Genomic DNA, 18,239 nt, shown 5'->3' on the forward strand with positions numbered 1-18,239 from the left:
GTTATATCAGATAAGGAGCTGGGATTCAAATTAGGTGGTTGGTCTCCTCAATGTTCAACAAGCTCTCAACCTCCAAAACATAGCTTTATCTAAAGAAAACCTTATTTTATTGTACACAGAGTAAAAAATATATCAACTTATAAAAGCCAAAAATAATGCTAAGTCTTAAGTGTTTTAAGATTATGATACAAGGATAAGTTGGACTACAGCAGACTTTCTAAGCTTAACACTATTGACATTTTGGACTAGATAATTTACTGGGGAGGCAAGGTAGGAGGAGGAACTCTTGATCATGGTAGGATATTTAATAAATTTCCTTGTATATAGCTACTACATGCCAGTAGTGCCTCTTCCTCCAATTATGATTTTTTTTAAAGTCCCATGTTACTGGAGGGGAAGCAGGGTACAAAACTGAATCTATCAAGAACACCTGAGCTTGACACTTGAAAACTTATTTCACCATCTTGCCAAAAATAAATTACAGTACATCTACACTGTTTAGGAGAAAGACTTTCTGTTCAAGGGAAGGAACAGTTTCCAGAGTGATGACAATTCCACAATGTGCTTATATTATATTGATGTACTTAATGTTTTTGTTTTTTACTGATTTCACTGAAAGCAAAGGTGAGCCAAAGACTGGATTTGGTGCTACAGATTGACTTGGGGAAAAAATGAAGTTGGCAGTCTGGCCTGTTGAATAGCAAGCTGGATGCTGTAACTTAAAACTAGAATCCTGACTGAAGCTTTCATGGTGAAGTCTACAAGCTCATTCCCTGTTCCTCTGCTCGATCACCCACAATTAGCTGGGATGAAAAAAAAATGAAATTATATTGTAATTATAAAACAGCACAGACATAATCAATCTTAGAGGCATCACAGTTGTTTTCTGTTTTGTTGGTCCTGGGGCTTGAACTCTGGGCCTGGGTGCTGTCCCTGAGCTTCTTTTGTTCAAGGCAAGCACTCTGCCACTTGAGCCACAGCGCCTCTTCCAGCTTTTTTGAATTGTTTATTGGGGATAAGAATCTCATGGAGTTTCCTGCCCTGGCAATCCTCAGGTCTCAGCCTCCTGAGAAACTAGGATTTCAGGTGCGAGCCATCAATGCCCAGATGGAATCATAGTTTTGATTCCATAGAAATATTCTGTCTTGTTTCTATATCTTCTGTCTTGTTTCACTGTGAACTTAAAGTTACTGTGCATAAAACAGTCTATTAAAAAAATCTATGGGTAATTATGGTTTTTTTTCTTTACATAGCTTATCAATGAGCTGTTGCTTCAAAATGCTCTAAAAATGATGCGAGTACATCCCTAAGAAATCTTCACTTTGTTGGAAGAACTTAAGACTGGTACCTCTTTGGCAACGGTGTGCCAGTGAAGGTGGGTCTCACAAACATCCATCCGCTCCTGGTGTAAGAATTTGCACTTGTCAGGAACAAGCAGGGCATCACTTACAAACTCACCAACTGAAAGAAAAGAATATCACTGTATGTCATCCTGCGTTTAGCAAATGGGTCTCACCACATGGGCTAGAAGTGTCAGAGAAGTTGCCCAGTTTTCAATGCCTGAACACACCAAGTCCATCAAGACACTAGTGCCTTTAGAAGGCTGAGTGTAGCCATGAGAGAGTGAGTTCATGAAGGACTCTGTTCAATATCTTCATATCTGTGAAGCTAGCAGGGCCCAGAAACAATTTGCATAAAATGCATTTTCTTTAGTAATATTTTTAGAAATTCAAAGAATAGCTTTCATAATTTAATTAAATAATAGTTATATATTATTTGAATGCACCTATATGTCTGATTACACAGTTTTTTGGTTATCATCAGAGATGATCAGAAAGATATAATAATGTAAATGATATCACATTTTCATCATTCACAGAATTACATAAAACACAAGAACAAATAAGACCCCAGAAAAGTTGGAGAATCACAATAAAGGTCTTTTTTCTAAGGCTAAAACACTTTTCTGAAGTCAGGAAAGTAGTCATAGCTGCTAGAATAAATACCAATGACCTGAGCCATTCTAAGTTCCAAGGCTTCAAGAGGCCAGAAGTGGCCCATGGCCTAAAAATAACAATCTCGTTTGTTAATGCCAGGTAGCTATATGTGTAAATGTCCAAAATACCAAGTGATGCTTTTCTGTCTTACAAGCAATTACTGGAAAGATTAAGCTCCTGGCCCAAGGCAATTAATATTAAATCAGTCTAAAATCAGGATCAGATATAAGATATTCTGGTCCTCAGCATAAATGAATTCTAGGGACATAAACCAGTTATAAGTGCCAAACAATAAAACCACATGCACCTTGTTTCACTTGCCCTTTTCAGTTCACGGAGAGCTAGATTATACTGCAAAACCAAACTCACTGAAAGACATTTACTTTGACCAAATGTAATGCTCATCTAGAGGACGTGTGCTGCATTAATTATATCCTAACAATTGCCCAGTGTTTATAAAAGGATACTGAAAATGTTAATTTGCAAAATGTTTAACTTAATACTATAAAGATGGTCTGTCCCCGAAAAGGAGATTGTTTTTGAATGGATTAATAAGGGTATTCCAAAAGCCCTCAGGACTCATGGCAAAATAGGAAGATCATTGTATTCAAACATTAAGAATTTAACATTAAATTTAGCAACAAACTGCATAATTTGAGGGTTGAAGAAACATAAAATGTTATCCATTAAAATATTTAGCAAGTAAACTAAAAACTCTTTAAAATTTAGTAAGAATTAAAGAGGAGTGGGGTTTTTATTTGAAATGCATTTTAAAAAACGTGTGTACCAGTACCATGCCAGTACTAAAGGGGGGCCTTGCTTTCTCACTTGGCTTTTTTGCTCATGGCTGGTATTCTACCACTTGAGCCACACCTCCATTTCCTGACTTTTGCTAGGTACATACAAATAAGAGTCACATGGATTTTTCTGTATGAGCAATCCTCAGGTCTTAGCCTCTCTATCAGCTAGGCTTACGCAAAAGGCATTAGTAGTTTTTACAAACTGGCATAAGGTAGTTAGCGTGGTTTATATTTAATCACAAAAGAATTAATTTTTAAAAAAATCAATGCCAGAGCCAGGCACCAGAGGTTCATGCCTGTAATCCTAGCTACTGAGGAGGCTAAGATCTGAGGATCCCGGGCAGGAAAGTCCATGAGACTCTTATCCAGTAAACTACTCAGAAAAAGCTGGAAGTGGTGCTGTGGCCCAAGTGGTAAAGCGCTAGCCTTGGGCACAAAGAGGCTCAACGACAGCGCGCAGGCCCTGAGTTCAAGCCCCAGGACAGGGAAAAAAAAATCAATGCTAGTATAGAGGGTATACCAGAAACTCTCTGTACTTCCTGCTCAATTTTTATGTGAGCTTAAAACTGCTCTAGCAAATAAGATGTTCATAACAAAAAAAAAATCTATTTCCAAAGTTCCCAATACCACATACACTTATAAAACAATCTGTTTATTAAGTTTGATCTTTAGGTGAAAGACCAAATAAACCAGGCATTATAATTAGAACTCATCATGTTCCTGGTCACATAGAATTTTACAAAATTTGGCACCATTTAATCTAAGTAGATAAATCTATCAGTATACATTTTATATGTTTATTGATTACCATACAATCCAGGTTCTTCAGGAAGCAGTTCAAATTTTATATTAAAAACACATGCAAACACACATGGAAATCCCAATGGAAAGAGAGTTTTCAAAGCTAATGAACAAAATCTGAATTTGTTTTCTTGTCTGAAAAGTCTTGGCAGATGAACAATGATGTCAGATTCAATAGGGATTCTGCAGGCCTCCATCCGCTGGCTCTCTGGTGGTCTTTCAGAGGACTGCCTAGCTCTAATTACCTCATTTCACAGATGGGAGGGAAAAATCCCAGGTCAAGTGGCTATCCCACAGAGCCAACTGGCAGTAGAAACGAGCTGAATATCCAGGTCTCTGGCTCTCCATCCACTAGTGGTTAACTCTACTCCATTCATTTAAACTGTGGTCAAAATGGTGTATTTGGACCAGTTCCTCTGGCTTGTATAAAAGCAGATTCACTTTTAGACTATGAAATACTTTTTAATGTAAGGATTTACAAAGTGGTCAATCTGATAATAAACATAGACTTAAATGATCTAATACAAAACTGGAGTGCATTTGGGTACCTAGACCAGAATCTGTTAGACAATGAATTGAACACATGGTGGAATTATTTATTACATACAAGAAGTGACACAGGCTGGCTCTAGGAAGTAGATGGTAGACCTGCGAGAATGAAGTGAGTCAACTCACTGTTCAGAACACTAATGAAATATTATTAGTATTATTATCCTTCCCCAGGCATCTATCCATCTGCTATGGCACATATTAATAATAGCCACAGTAGTACCTGTCATTTATTGACTGATTCTCTATTATTCACCAACTGAAGACCACAAGGTTTTGTTTTTATTACATTATCACCATCCAGCTACTACAGTTGTAATAGAGGAGATGGTACTGTAGTCTTACATCTGACTATCATTATATTCAATAATTGTACCAGGAAGCAACAGGGTAGAAGTATGATGAGACTACAGGCGTAGGGTACAGTCCCTGTTGAGAGACCACAGGAGTGAAGAATCACAGGTATCAATGCTGTCAGTTTCATTGATGGTCACTAATTACTAACATGAGAGAGAATTTCTTCAATCTCCTCAGCAGCTACTATCTGACATTCACTCTATTAGAGGTGAAGTCTTGAACCTTGATCCACCATGATTGATAATGTTCACTGTAGCAGTAAGAATACAAAAAGGAACAGAAATAGGATGAAGTAAGACTTGAATGAGGAATAATAAAGACCAAACAGAGTATCAGATGGTAATAAATGTTATAGAGAAAAGAATAGGGCTATTTGTGAGGGGGCAGTAGATAATTATATAGGGTGTTCAAGGACAGCTTCACTGAAACTAGGCTCCTTGAGTAAAGAAAGTGAAAAAATAACCCATTCGAAAGTCACAGGGAAGAATATTCTAGCCAGAGGAAGCAACAAGTACTAAGGTCCTGAGGCAGAGCATGTCTGCTGAGCTCACAGAAGGTCAAGAAAGATCAGGTTGGGGAGTGTACTTTACTAGGACTGACAAGAGTAAATATGAAGTATTAGTAGAAAGATTCCAGATGCTATCTGAAGGTCAAATCAAAAGAATCGGTTATAGAGGAGTCAAGGATCTAGTTTGTTCCTAGAAGCTGGATAATTTATACTGAAAACAATGAAAAACATTGGGTAAGATTTTCCTAATTTTTCTTAACCACTTCATAGACAAGCATAACATTTCAGATTAGGTACTTTTTCAATGTGTATCACTATATATGTGATAACTATAGACAAAAGAATTTACTCAGTTTTCTATTTTACCACTTCAGAATCATGCTACAATTAAATGTAAATTTCCTCATTATTTATTGACATGCTGGCAAAAAGTCTGGGAAATTTTTTCTCAGCAGCATTTGTGCTGAAAGAGCTGAGGAGAGAGTCAAGTGCTAGTGGCTCATGCCTGTAATCTCAGCAATTCAGGAGGCTGAGACCTGTACTATTAAGGTTTAAAGTCAGTCTGGGAGAAGAGTCAGCAAGACTCTATCATCAATTAACCAACAAAAAATCCAAACTGGGGCATGGATCAAATGGAAGAGCATCAAGCAAGCAAGCTGGACAAGGAAGGGCATGAGGTCCTGAGTTCATGTCATGGGTGCGCGTGTGTGCAAACACACACACACACACACACACACACCCCAAAAAGGAAAAGAGGGAGGACGGAGGAAGGAAGGAAGGGAAGGAGGAAGGAAGGAAGGAAAGAAGGAAAGAAGGGAGGGAGGGAGGGAGGGAGAGAGGAAGGGAAGAAGGAAGAGAGGGAGGAAAGAGAGAGAGGGAGGGAGGCAGGCAGGCAGGCAGGCAGACAGACATGGATGAAATGCTTTTCAACCAAGTTTGCATGTGAGAAAACTGCTAGTGTTTGCTTCATAGTGTGGCTAATTACTGGTTTCTCAAAGTGAACATATAAGTGGCCTTTTTTTTTTTTAAGTGACCATTGCTATCATCAACACGTCACTATAACTCTTAGCAGATAAATAAGGAGAACTGACAGATGGGTTTCTTCAGATAAGAACAACCTGCCAGATGGTTAATATTAAGTGGATCAGATAAGCTAAAAGAAGTGTAAACTTCAAGTTGCACTTAAATTCTTTCAGATTTATTCAAGTAAACAGAGTCAGGCACCCATATATGGCATGTTCATACACAGCAATGGAAGGATGTACATCAGACAGAAATTGTGTCTGACCCCGGTTGTGAATAACAATGATATTAAAATAATGATGACAGTACAAAGGGCAGATTTTAAAACAAAACAAAACAGGAAAGAAGGAATGTTTTTAATTGTTGGCAATTTTTGTGTTCGCCACATAATGACATGGGCTAACAATTCTGGTACTGCTATGTGTGTAGTCTGAGAGTAAACAATAAAGTAAATAAATGGATAGTAGGAGCCAGAGGTCTCACTGTAGGGGTATGAATTTAGTTAAGCAAGAAGATGAGGCAGGGTGATCCAAGAAGCAAAATATTCAAGAGTTGGAGACATCAGTGTGAACTGATTCAGCTTAGCATGCTTACAGTAGTTACAGACTTATCTGAAGATATGGGTAATACAAAATGAGAAAGGGTTCTTCACAAAATGGCTGATTCTATGGCTTGGGCAGAAAATATGTATATAAGATTAGCCTAGAACTAATGTAGGGAGAGGGGGTAGAAGGTGGGAAGAGAGATTCAAATGAGCCCTTTGCCTTTATTGTCTTCATTCTAAAACACCAACCCCAACAAAGAATGAGAAAATTCCAACATAAGGGCTCCCTACAAAATTCCTGAGTAGTTCTTCTCAAAATGATTATAAAAAAATAAAGTCAATTTTTATTAAAAAAAATCAAAGCCTGATTGTAAAATTTCACATTGTAGGTATTGCTTCTACATTGATTTCAAAAGAACATTTATGAAATTACTAGAGCTGAAAAGAGCTGGGGGGGGGGGACAAAAACCAAAAAAACCTTTCTAACCCAATTTCTCATCTATACCATCGAAGTAAATAAGACAGACGCTGGTTAGAGATTTTCTTAGCAAAACAATTTTTGAACATGACATGTGGCATTTAAAATATTTTAGAAACTTCAAGAGTTTAAAAATAAGCACACATATGTCAACAATAAAGGAAATATTTTACTTTGCAAATTTAGACTCTTAAGACTCTAAACTGCATGTAGAATAGAACTACGTTTTCCTTCCCAAATGAGAGCCTTAGGTCTGAAGGGATTCCTGCCTAGCTAACAGGAGGAGCAGGATCAATTCTGGGCCCTGACTTCCAGCCTGGTTTGCTACCTGGAGAATACTACAATGTGGCACCAAAATGTCTTAACATATACACCAAAATGTCTTAACATGTGCTTTTTCTGTTGTCTCTTTCTGATTGCACTAATTACTACTTACATTCTTATGTGCAGAAATTCTAACAACTGTTCCACTGTGCCATGAACTTCCAGATCCTAAGTTCTCCAACTCCAATATACTTCAGTCACCTGAGATCAGCCTGGAACTTTATCCTCCCGCTGGTCCCACGTCCTAGATTTGATTTTGATGTACTGAGATTGGCCTGAAAACAGATCTCCCTAGAGTGGTTCTGAGTCAGGTAGCTCCTGGACCACACCTGCAGAAATGTGTTTTAAACAAGACTTCAAGATCTTTCTCAAGCATGCAAATCACCTGGGATCACGGTAGACCCTTAACTTTTGAAGAATGAGTACATGGAGAATGCATTAATCTGTTCTCTAATATCAGGTATTAGCATGAGCCCTATATGTCAGCAAGCTGTTCTCTTCTTCCTCTCATGTTTGCAATTCTCAGTTATGGGTATATGATTAATGCAGATGCTGAAAGAAAATTAAGGTTTCCTTTGGAATGGATTCCCCCACTTCAATCCTTATTTCTTGAGAGATGAGCTGAGAAACAGACACAATAGAGATTTCTCTAAATCAGCTTTGTTTCTTGAAAACATAAGAATCTCCAACTGGCTGCTTTCTGCTGATACTTTTCTGTGTTTTTACCATATTGAGAAATTCAAAGCAGATAGACATTTACAGATGTAATTAATTAAAATTACATGTGGGTCTTTACAAGAAACCACATAATTGTTTACAAAATACCAAGCAGGCTGATGTATACCGAGGCATACAAACCACCAGTTATTAGCAAAACCGTAAATCACATAGGGAGGTAAAATACACAGCAGGCTTTTTCCATGCACTGTATTCATAAATCCATATGTGAGGTAGGCTATAATCTGAAAGGAAGAGGCTCTTTCACACATAAAGTTCCCCTGGAGCGGTGGGCTGCCACTCTCTGACCCCTGACTTGTTCTTCTCAGCCCTTTCTATTTGGTCCAGATCCAACAACCTGCCACCAGCAACTCTTCTTCCAAGGTCAATAATAACAAATGCACTGCTCAAGTTCCCTATCCATTCTACCTAATCGTTGTCTTCCACTGCATGGCACGTGCTCTACATTTTTTATTTTACTTGTCATTCTTGCCCTCTCCTATCATCTTTTAATAACTCTGATTACAGTGAGAAAGGCTCTGACCTCTAATCTCTGTTCTTTGTCCTTTGTCACTCAGAAATACCATCTATGCCTAAGGATTCAGCAGCATCCTCTACTCTCTAAGTTCGTACCTTTTACTTGACATTTCTAGTTGTTTGACAAAGGCTTCTACTTAGAGGTTATTGCTTTTAGCAAATATAATCAAATGCCCAACGAAATTACCAAATCCAAAGACTGTACCGAAAGAGTAATGATCCACTGCTCATTAGCTCAAACTATGAGAAGAGAATGAAAAAAAAAAAAAAAGGTCACTGCACTGAATAAAAGAAAGAGCCAGCAAAGAAGAAATGAGGACATACTACTTAAAGTTGGCAAAATCTTTTACCAGGAATTTATTAAAACATTGCTCTTTCCAAAGCTCTGTTAAAATAGAAAAATAAAGTATCAAAATTACCTAGCAATAAAGAAACATACAATAATTCATACAATAAAAAAGATAATACATTATGATTCATCCAGCTCTTCAAAAAATATCTCTTAGAAATGGCCCACATCCCTTCATGTTATGTTTTTTAAAAAGTCCACATTTTTTTAATGGGGACAAACATCTAGGTAAATTACAATGTCTCTTTCTGTGACTATGCCACTCTGGACTTGGAAGTCTGTTCCCAAGATATATAAACAAGACAGTTCTATTACTATAAATCAATTTGCTGGATTCACCAGTCCTCACAAAGTGGGAATAATTGGGTTTCTGGAGTTCTATGGAATAAGGTTTTGACAGTAAATAACTACATTTAATGTTTCAAAAGGTAGGTCCACACTACGCTCTAGCAAAAGAAAAAAAAATCCCTTTTAGGAATTCTGATCCACGTCTTTAATCCAGTGGTTTATGAGGTCAGTGAGTTCTTTGACTACACTACTGATATCAAATAAAATCTAATCAGTACTTCCAACTCCCAATAATGGAACATATAGCTGACAATTGTCTTAAGATTTTAAGTATAAAGGGATGCATACTCCAGTTAGGTTATTCAAAACAATTCATAACTAGGAAACAAAACAAACAAAAAAGTTCCTACATCTATTAAAGGATATGTGCAATTTGAGACTAATCAGACCTTTCTCAGTAACATAAGTATAAAAATAATTTCCAAATTAACAAAAATCCCATGTCATCTAGTGCAATGAGATCAAGGCACGTCCTCAATCTGGTCATTTTCTTTTATCACTACAATTTCAATCATAGATGGAAATGGAAATTTCTGCTCCCTTTGCTACTTTTCTGCTTGAGTGAATTTGATAATGAAAACGTCTGCTCCTCTCAGACAGAGCACAAGTGTCATTCAAATTCTATCCACCAGACAAAGAGATAATGCATTTGTTTAGATGCAAACTCACTTAAATATGTGTCCTTCCAGGCTGCAGCACTCAAATTCTCTTCAGTAATAAAGCAAGGCATCAAATGAAGGTGCATTCAGGCTGCAAACATCTCCACATTGCACCCTCCCCCTCTGCACACAGTCCGCCCACTCCTTCCTTTCCAAACTGTGTACTCAGCCAGAAGAAGTGGAACTGTGCCAAACCCCATTCCATTACCCCAACGGTATTCCAGGTCATCAACGCAAAGTCACATGAAAGGCCAACTTTGGTTTTCCTCTCCAGGGAGCAAATATTTTGAAGAGCAAGCATTCCAGGCCAGAAGAAACATAGACTTTAAATCACGGTTAAGTTATAAATTGTTTCACAAAGTAGGGTCCTGCCATAGTGACATAAAAAATATCTGCAGCAGGCAAAGCGCTCATTTTATATTTAACATATAGAAATGAGGAGGATTGTAATTATAAGGGTTCTCATCCTCCTAAATAACACAATTTCTGTCTTTCCTTAACAGCTATAAAGAAGACTAGAATGTACATAAAGGAAAAGCTATAGTTAGGGCTGAAATTATTTGATCTTAGAAATGCTGTGGTTTTTGGTGAAAGTTGAAGAAGAACATGACTTGGATAAGAATAGCTGGATAGTAGAATGTCATAAGAAAAGTGTGATTTACCTCTTTTAGGGATAAAGCAGACTTGTCAGGCTGTAGAATTTCCACCATCTTAGCTAAAAGTAAGTAAGCTTAAAGTAATAGTTAAATGAGATATGTACTAAAGTTTACTCACACGGAAGCACAATGCGCAAAAGCTCAGTTTCCTCTTTTGCGCAGGTCCCTGTCCACTCATGCCATTACATGATTTTCTACATGTTCATTTCATTTTGGGCTTTCATTTGCAAAGTATCTTTTATCACAAAGCCTTAGCTCTTAAAACAGAAGAGACAAGTGGTTACATAAATCCCTGGAAACAGTGCACTTTTGTTGTTCTTGTTGTGCTGGCCCTGGGACTTGAACTCAGGGTCTGGGCACTGTCCTTGAGCTTCTTTTTCTGAAAGCTAGTATTCAATTACTTGAGCCATAGTTCCATTTCGATTTTTTTTTAGTAGTTTTTGGAGATAAGATCCTCACAGTTTCCTGCCTAAGCTGGCTTTGAACAGCAGTCCTCAGATCTCATCCTTCTAAACAGCTAGGCCTAGAAGTGTGAGGCACAAGAAAGTGCCTGGCTGGAAATGTGTATTTTTTTTTTAAGGCTTTGTATTGTAGGTTATCTCTAAGTAAAATAGATGATGTACTGAAAAGTCAACAGTCATACCAAATAAGTACAAAAGATATCTTTGATAATGAGTCTCATGTGCAAATAAATACTTGCCAACTATAACAAGTAATAGGTAATTTGTGTTTTTAAGCACTTTTTTTCCCCTAAAGCACACAGAGCAAGTTTATCTAAAAGTGTAAAGCAGTGGAAGCCTCAAAACATGAGGACAGCACTTGTCATTCTTTATACATTTGGGCCAGCTCTTCTGGCATTATTCTACATGAAGTATTTTTCTGGTGGTTTTCTTTCAGATAATTTAACTTTCTTCTGTCCAATTAAAAATTATAACATGGGCATAAGGTCTTTTTATAGTGTAAGATAATTGTAACAATAAGACCACATCTTTTAAAAAAATATTTTCCAAGAATTCTTATGTCTCAGTATTTAAAAGGCTGTTAAAAATCAAATTTTAAGAGATTATACTCAATTATAAGTTGCCATGTCAAAACAAGTTAAAATTAGCACATAAATATTTTGTAGAGATTTAATCTTGATTGATTTTATTCTTGCATAAAAATAACGAAGTGAAGCAAAGTAGCAGCAATAATAACTGGGGACTCTGTAGATGGCTCAGTATGAGGTTAATTTCTGCATCCAAGATAGTGTCTCCATTAGTTCATTCAAATTTAATTGATTTTAATGCACAAAATCAAGGAACCAGGAGACATAATGAGCTAAGAAAAAATCTATTTTTTACCTAAGATATATTTTTTAAATCCCAAATAGTATCCAGTAATAAATAGGAAAAATGTATTTCCCATGTTCATACCATCTATATTAATCTATGGAGCTTGAATTTGCTTTCCTGAGTATTTTTTTGTGTGGTGGTGAGGATGAAACTACATTATACATAACCTCTGAGTTAACGTCCCTAGCTTATAAAATCAGCACACAGCTGAGATGTAAGCTAAGAGCCACTACTTTCACAGGTCACATTGTTGACGCCACAGTAAGAAGCCACGTCTCCAACGTACTAACTCGGGAATCATCAATGCAGTCTTTTGGGAAACTAGCACACCTCTGCAGCCTCCAACCAACTGTTGTGTGAAAATGAAACGCTAGGAGGGACGGTGATGAAGGGGATGAGTCTGACCCAGGTACCTCGTATACATTTATGGACATGCCAAAATGAAATCCCTTTGTACAACCTATTAGTGCTAATAAAAATGTGAAGATGAAGTACAGCTGTGGCTCAAGTGATAGAGCACTAACTTGCCCACTAAAGCTCAGGGACAGTGCCCAGGTCCTGAGCTCAAGCTGCAGGACTGGCATAAAAAAAAAAGTAAAAAATATTCAGTCTTCATAGAATGATAGGTATTTTGTGCCAAAAGAGATACAGACAAAGACTGAATAAATTTAAATTTGTGTGTGTGAAAAAAGGAAGAGCTGAAGAGGAACACCATCAAAAGTATGCCTAAAGAATGTTTTTCTGCTCAGTATGAACTAGAGTAGGCACAGGTGAAGCAAACAAGGCAAGCAGATGTAGGTGCATGGTTCTGGTGAAATGTGACAAACTGGATTAAGGCAATGGAAACAGAAACAAAAGTGTCGGGTTTGACACCTATCACAACGGCAGCTCTGCTGAGCTCGGAGAGATTCTGAACCCAGTAAGCAGGACAGGATCAGTGGTGTCACTATGTGGGCTAAAGAGGGGAGGCTAAAATTCCAGAAAGATAATTAGCTGGGTAGGAGCTTAAAATGTGGTTGAGTTGTTTATGGAAGCTACATTTGCAATGGACATCCAAGTTAGGAGAATATTGTCTAAAAAACAAATTTTAAAAGTCTACTTCTCCAGAAAAGGGATGCACTATCTTAAAATAAATGGTATAACAAGTCGTTGACCAATGAAAGGGAAATGCTAAGGGGAATGCTATAAATATCAGTCGTTATAATTTTCAAAGTGGAAGAAAAAAAGAGCTTGAAAGAGAAAATGGGGAACAGAAGCAGCAGCCTGATAATGTGGGAAGGCCACTGAGTGACTGAGGGACAGAAAAGTATCCAAAGGATTGTAAAGACTAAACTGAGATCCTCAGATCTCAGAAGCTAGTATTCCAGGCGTAAGCCACAGCACCCAGCTATCTAATTTTTAAATAAGACATATGGATGTGATTAACAGAAGTTAATGTTTATATCTACAAACTATACTAACTATTACAGTATATCATAAGAATTTCAAGTTTCTAAAGCCCATAACCAATGTGAATATTATTTAGAAATAGGCTTCTATTAAAACATGGCTTTATGATTAAATTTTAAAGTAAAGCTAACCAAAAAGAATATAGCGTAACTCACCAACTTTTTAGCAGACTCTGTTTCCTACATTTCAGATCTTCTTGTTAACATCCAAAGACACTTGCTGCTTTGAGAGTCCTATATGACTTCTCAGTTGTTAAAACTTGTCCTTCCTCTGTTGACCAGTATGGGCATTGGATTTTTGTTGTTGTTGATTTTAATGTACTATGTGATTTTTGTTTCTTTTATATGTTCTTTCCTCTATGATATATACCCTATTGTCACTGTATTTGATTTAGGTACCTGCATCCTGTAGATACATTTATTTAATTTGGGGAGGAGAAGGGGAATAACAAAATGCTGAAACAAGGACACAGGATGACCCATTGCAACAATGATATAAGACACTATGTCGGAAATGATCTTTACAACTTCCTCAGGGGTGAGGGGTGGGGGGGAGAAATGTGGGGGGTGAGGCAAAAAAACAAAGGAAGGGTAACAATGTTGGACCCCTCTGTACAATATCTTTGCAATAAAATTTAAAAAGTAGATGGCACTTAATATACTGTTTCAAAGCCTTTCTAGTCGGAGAAATTCTTACTTTATGTACTCTTTCTTTCTAGTGTTCAGGAGATTCTTTCTTTTCCTTTTTCCTCCTCTTTGTAATATTCAGCTAATTCCTCAATTCAGTCCTTCTATCCAGCTTTCTTAAACATGTACTATGTCCTATGACATGTTCTGGGGTCTGTGGATTTTCCAGTGAATGCACTGAAGTCCCAGTCACCAAAGGCCATGCATTCTAAACAGAAACCAATTATTTTCAAACTTACAGGTATTACAGAAAAGTATTCTTCATCTTTGGCACCATGACTTATTTATTCTCAACATAGCTCTCTACAATATTCTTTTCCTTTACTAGTCCCTCAAATCCACTAACAAGAATACTTATTCCCAACCTATTATCTTTTTTTTTTGGCAGTAATAGGATTTGAACTCAGGACCTTACTTTCTTGGTTCATTTTGTTGTTGTTGTTGTTGAAGGCTGGCTCTTGACCACTTGAACAATACCTTTAACTTCTGGCTTTTTGCTAGTTAACTAAAGATAAGACTCTATTGTGTTTGTCTGTCCAGGCTAGTTTTGAACTGAGATCCTGAGATCTGCGTCCTGAATAGCTAGGATTACAGGTGTAAGTCGTGGGCACCCAACTTGATCTAACGATCATTAAAATTGGAAGAGGATGGCAAACAATATCACTAGCATACTCTAAGGCACACAAATAAGAGTATAACCAGGTTTTTCTATAACCCAATTTTCCCATTCATGAAAAGAATTCATATAATAAAAAATATTTACCCTTGACCAGGGTACATTGTATGCATATAAGGACATTTCAGAATGAAACCTTCATATAACTAACTGATGCTAATAATAATAATTATAAAAAGATATATCCTGATGCGTAGTATTTGCTCTGTAACAAGGATTAAATAAGTGGGTATCTTAGGTGATTTTAGGACAACCTCATACACAAAATAAATGAAATCACACAGAGGCTCACATATTTTTCTGGGCAGCAGATAAAAAAAAATGAATCGAATCGATGTCTTTCCAAACTGAAAATGTGACTTGCCTACTGTTCCAAATTTAAACAATCAGCTATTTTATTCTATTCTGATTACCTCATTTTCCCTCAGAAGAACCAGCACTAACTATTGCCCTCTGTTTTGGAATTTAGCCTCTTCATTTTCTTTGCAAGTCTCAAAGGTCTACCTCATAGCCACATCTCTCTAGAGGCATTTTCCAGATGTTCCACTCATGCTGCTATTGCCCTATCTTCCATTGGTATGGTGATACATCATCTTATTTATATAAAAGTGTCCACAACATCTGCTCATAAAGCAGAGTACCAATTAAGATTGGACATTTGACCAGACTTGTGTTAGGGAAGAACTTTGGAGAAAATATGTCCAGTTTTGGCCACACTGAAGTTGAGGTACCCATCATCAAATTAGTAGAGAGTGACACGTCTTCAGAGTAAAACCAATCAGGACAACAAACCTCAACACATGAGAAGTACAAGTTGTCATGTCCAAAACGAGCTTTACAACGTTGGTGTGGGTGGGGGGGGGGGAAGGAGAAAGATTGGGATTGGGGGGGAGGGGGGAGGCTGGGAAGGGATGTGAAGGGTAAACAAAAGGAGGGGGCTGCAATGCTTGGTAAGAAATGTACGCATTATCCTGCCCATGTAATTGTAACCCCTCTGTACAGTATTTTCACAAATAAAATAAAATAAAATAAAAAACCTCAACACATATACAGGGAAATGCTTCCCTCAATTCTGTAAAATGGGCACAATGGTAATTTTATATTGTGTAAGGAAAAGTTGCACTCAAGGAAAGGTTGGTACACAATACACAGCTCTATTATATCCAGTCTAGTTCTAGTCAACTCAAATTTAGATAGTAAAGTAAGACATTATTCCCAGTCATTAGACTTGTAACTTGTATTGATATTATTAATTTTGTATAAATCAACATTTATTATTTATAGTCTTTGTGAATTTAATTCTTATTTTCCCCACAGAAGGAGAAGGTATGTAAATCACTGACTAACACCTCATTTAGCTCTCATGCTAACTTCCCATTTCTAACTGGTAAATGGCTGTCTTCCTGATTTTTCCACTTTAAGGTCTTCTCCATTATGGGACACAATTTCATATTTAAGCCTTCCCCATTCCCTTCTTATCAACACGTAATACTATCAGGTATATCTTACTTGCATGGGGACAAATGACAGTTTGCCCTTTTGATACCCTTCCAAAAGCTTGATAAAAGCTTGAACATCAAGGTGCTCCAATGAAGAGGTCCTAGAACTTTTGGAGCTAGTAAGAGGTCACTGAAAAATGTGCCCTTGGTAGCAAGGAATTTGTTGTGAGACTTCAGCCTGCTTTTCCTCTTTATTTTTCCTTTGCTTTCTGACTAGAAGTTGAGTGATGTTGCTCTATCACATACTCCCATTCTGATGCTGGTGCCTCACCACAAGCCCCAAAGCAATGGTGCCCAACAGTTATGGACTGGAATCTACACAACCTTTCTCTTTGTAAGTTGATTGTCTCAGGTATTTCATTACAATGACAGAAAGCTTAAACTGCTTACACTTACAGCAAAATTGCTTAAACTGGCCATGATGTACTTTCGTCTTTTTTATCTTCTAACATTTTTTAAAAACTTTTAGATTTTCTTCTGCTAAAAATAAAGTTTTGTTTTGTTTTTTTTGGTCAGTCGTGGGGCTTGAACTCTGGGCCTGGGCGCTGTCCTTCAGCTCTTCAGCTCAAGGCGAGCGCTCTACCACTTGAGCTACAGCACCACTTCTTAAAAATAAAGTTTTAAATAAACTATGCCTCATTTTTTTTTACACATTCATCAGTACTGTATCTCTCCCAAACTCTGGGAAAGAATCCTAAAACCCCATTTTTCTCCTGCAATCTGCACTGCCTACTCCTCAGACTACTCCCCCAGCTGTTGCCTTGATTTCCCTGCCTTTTAATGTTCAAATTCACTGAAAGGAAAAGAGTAAGAGAGGTCTCCTGGGAAAGATCCCTAGCAAGAATTGGAATTATTAAATGAATTAGGAAGAGAGGGAAGTTAAATGATGCCACTCAGTGACTACAATAATAATAATAGTAATAGTAGTAGTAGTAACAGGATTCATCTCTAGACTAGGTCAAGTTCTAATATTTGAACACTTCATAACAACTTTACATACTGGAATGAAAGTATCTCTTAAATTTGGCTTTACCCTGTTGTGTCTATATTGTTTGTTGCACGTGTGAAGCTTTCTATAAAAGAAAAGGCTATTTTTCTTAATTTCTATTAAGTAAAAACAATAAACAATTTTTACATATGAAAATATTTGACAAAAATTTTTCCTTAATTAAATTTTAGTATTCGAAATTAGCTCTATCGTTTAAAATAAGTAAATAGTAATGGACATTATTTCAACTATCGTAAATATATTGTACCTAATTCAAACTGCTAAATCTGAAACCTTTAAAGTCCACACAATAAGTCTGTTTTAGTTCTATCACACTGGATTGCTTGGACATCTGATCTGAGCACTTAAAGATCCTTAAAATCTATACTATAAATGTTCTTCATCCCATCTTTCTCCCTCTTCTGTTAGGGTTTGAACTCAGAACATTTTGATTGCTGGGCAAGGCTCTGCCACTTGAGCCATATTTCCAGCCCCATTTTTGGAATGCAATGAAGTCCACATACTATTCTTGACTGTTGTTCTACTGTGTGAGGTGTCTCAAAATAATTGTTTTTGCAGAAATTCAAAGAACTTCTGTGGTACAGTATCTGTCAGAGTATCCAAACATATACTCTTCATTCTTAAAGTGGGGTAAGATAAATGTAGATTATTGACTGAAATAACCAGGTAGAAAAAAAAATCTGTTTGTCCTAAAATTTTTATTAAAAATATCAAAAATTAAAATGAATTGGATTACCTTTAATTTCTCATTTTGCTATTCCTAAAGAGTTTTCTGGTCATTAATACTTACATATTAAAAACGTCCTCATCATGAAATGAAACTCAATGACATTTTCAGATAGTAATTCTTTACACTCAAATTTTTCTTTTAGATTAAACTATTAACCTGACTTTGTACCCTGTAAATCAACAGTAATTTATCTTCTGCACTGTACCTTC

General features: G+C 36.9%; 1 protein-coding gene across 5 annotated transcripts in view; it reads right to left on the reverse strand.

Moving 5' to 3' along the window:
- Positions 1 to 18,239, reverse strand: part of App (amyloid beta (A4) precursor protein) — a 218,206-nt gene that overhangs the window by 117,586 nt on the left and 82,381 nt on the right. For all 5 annotated transcript variants that reach the window (XM_013031031.1, XM_013031029.1, XM_013031034.1 and 2 more), the window contains one exon: positions 1,349 to 1,461. In XM_013031031.1, the coding sequence (XP_012886485.1) occupies positions 1,349 to 1,461 (113 nt within the window). The remainder of the gene's footprint in view (positions 1 to 1,348; positions 1,462 to 18,239) is intronic.

This window comes from Dipodomys ordii, unplaced genomic scaffold (assembly GCF_000151885.1).
Source record: "Dipodomys ordii isolate 6190 unplaced genomic scaffold, Dord_2.0 Scaffold136, whole genome shotgun sequence".
NCBI classification, from domain to species: domain Eukaryota; kingdom Metazoa; phylum Chordata; class Mammalia; order Rodentia; family Heteromyidae; genus Dipodomys; species Dipodomys ordii.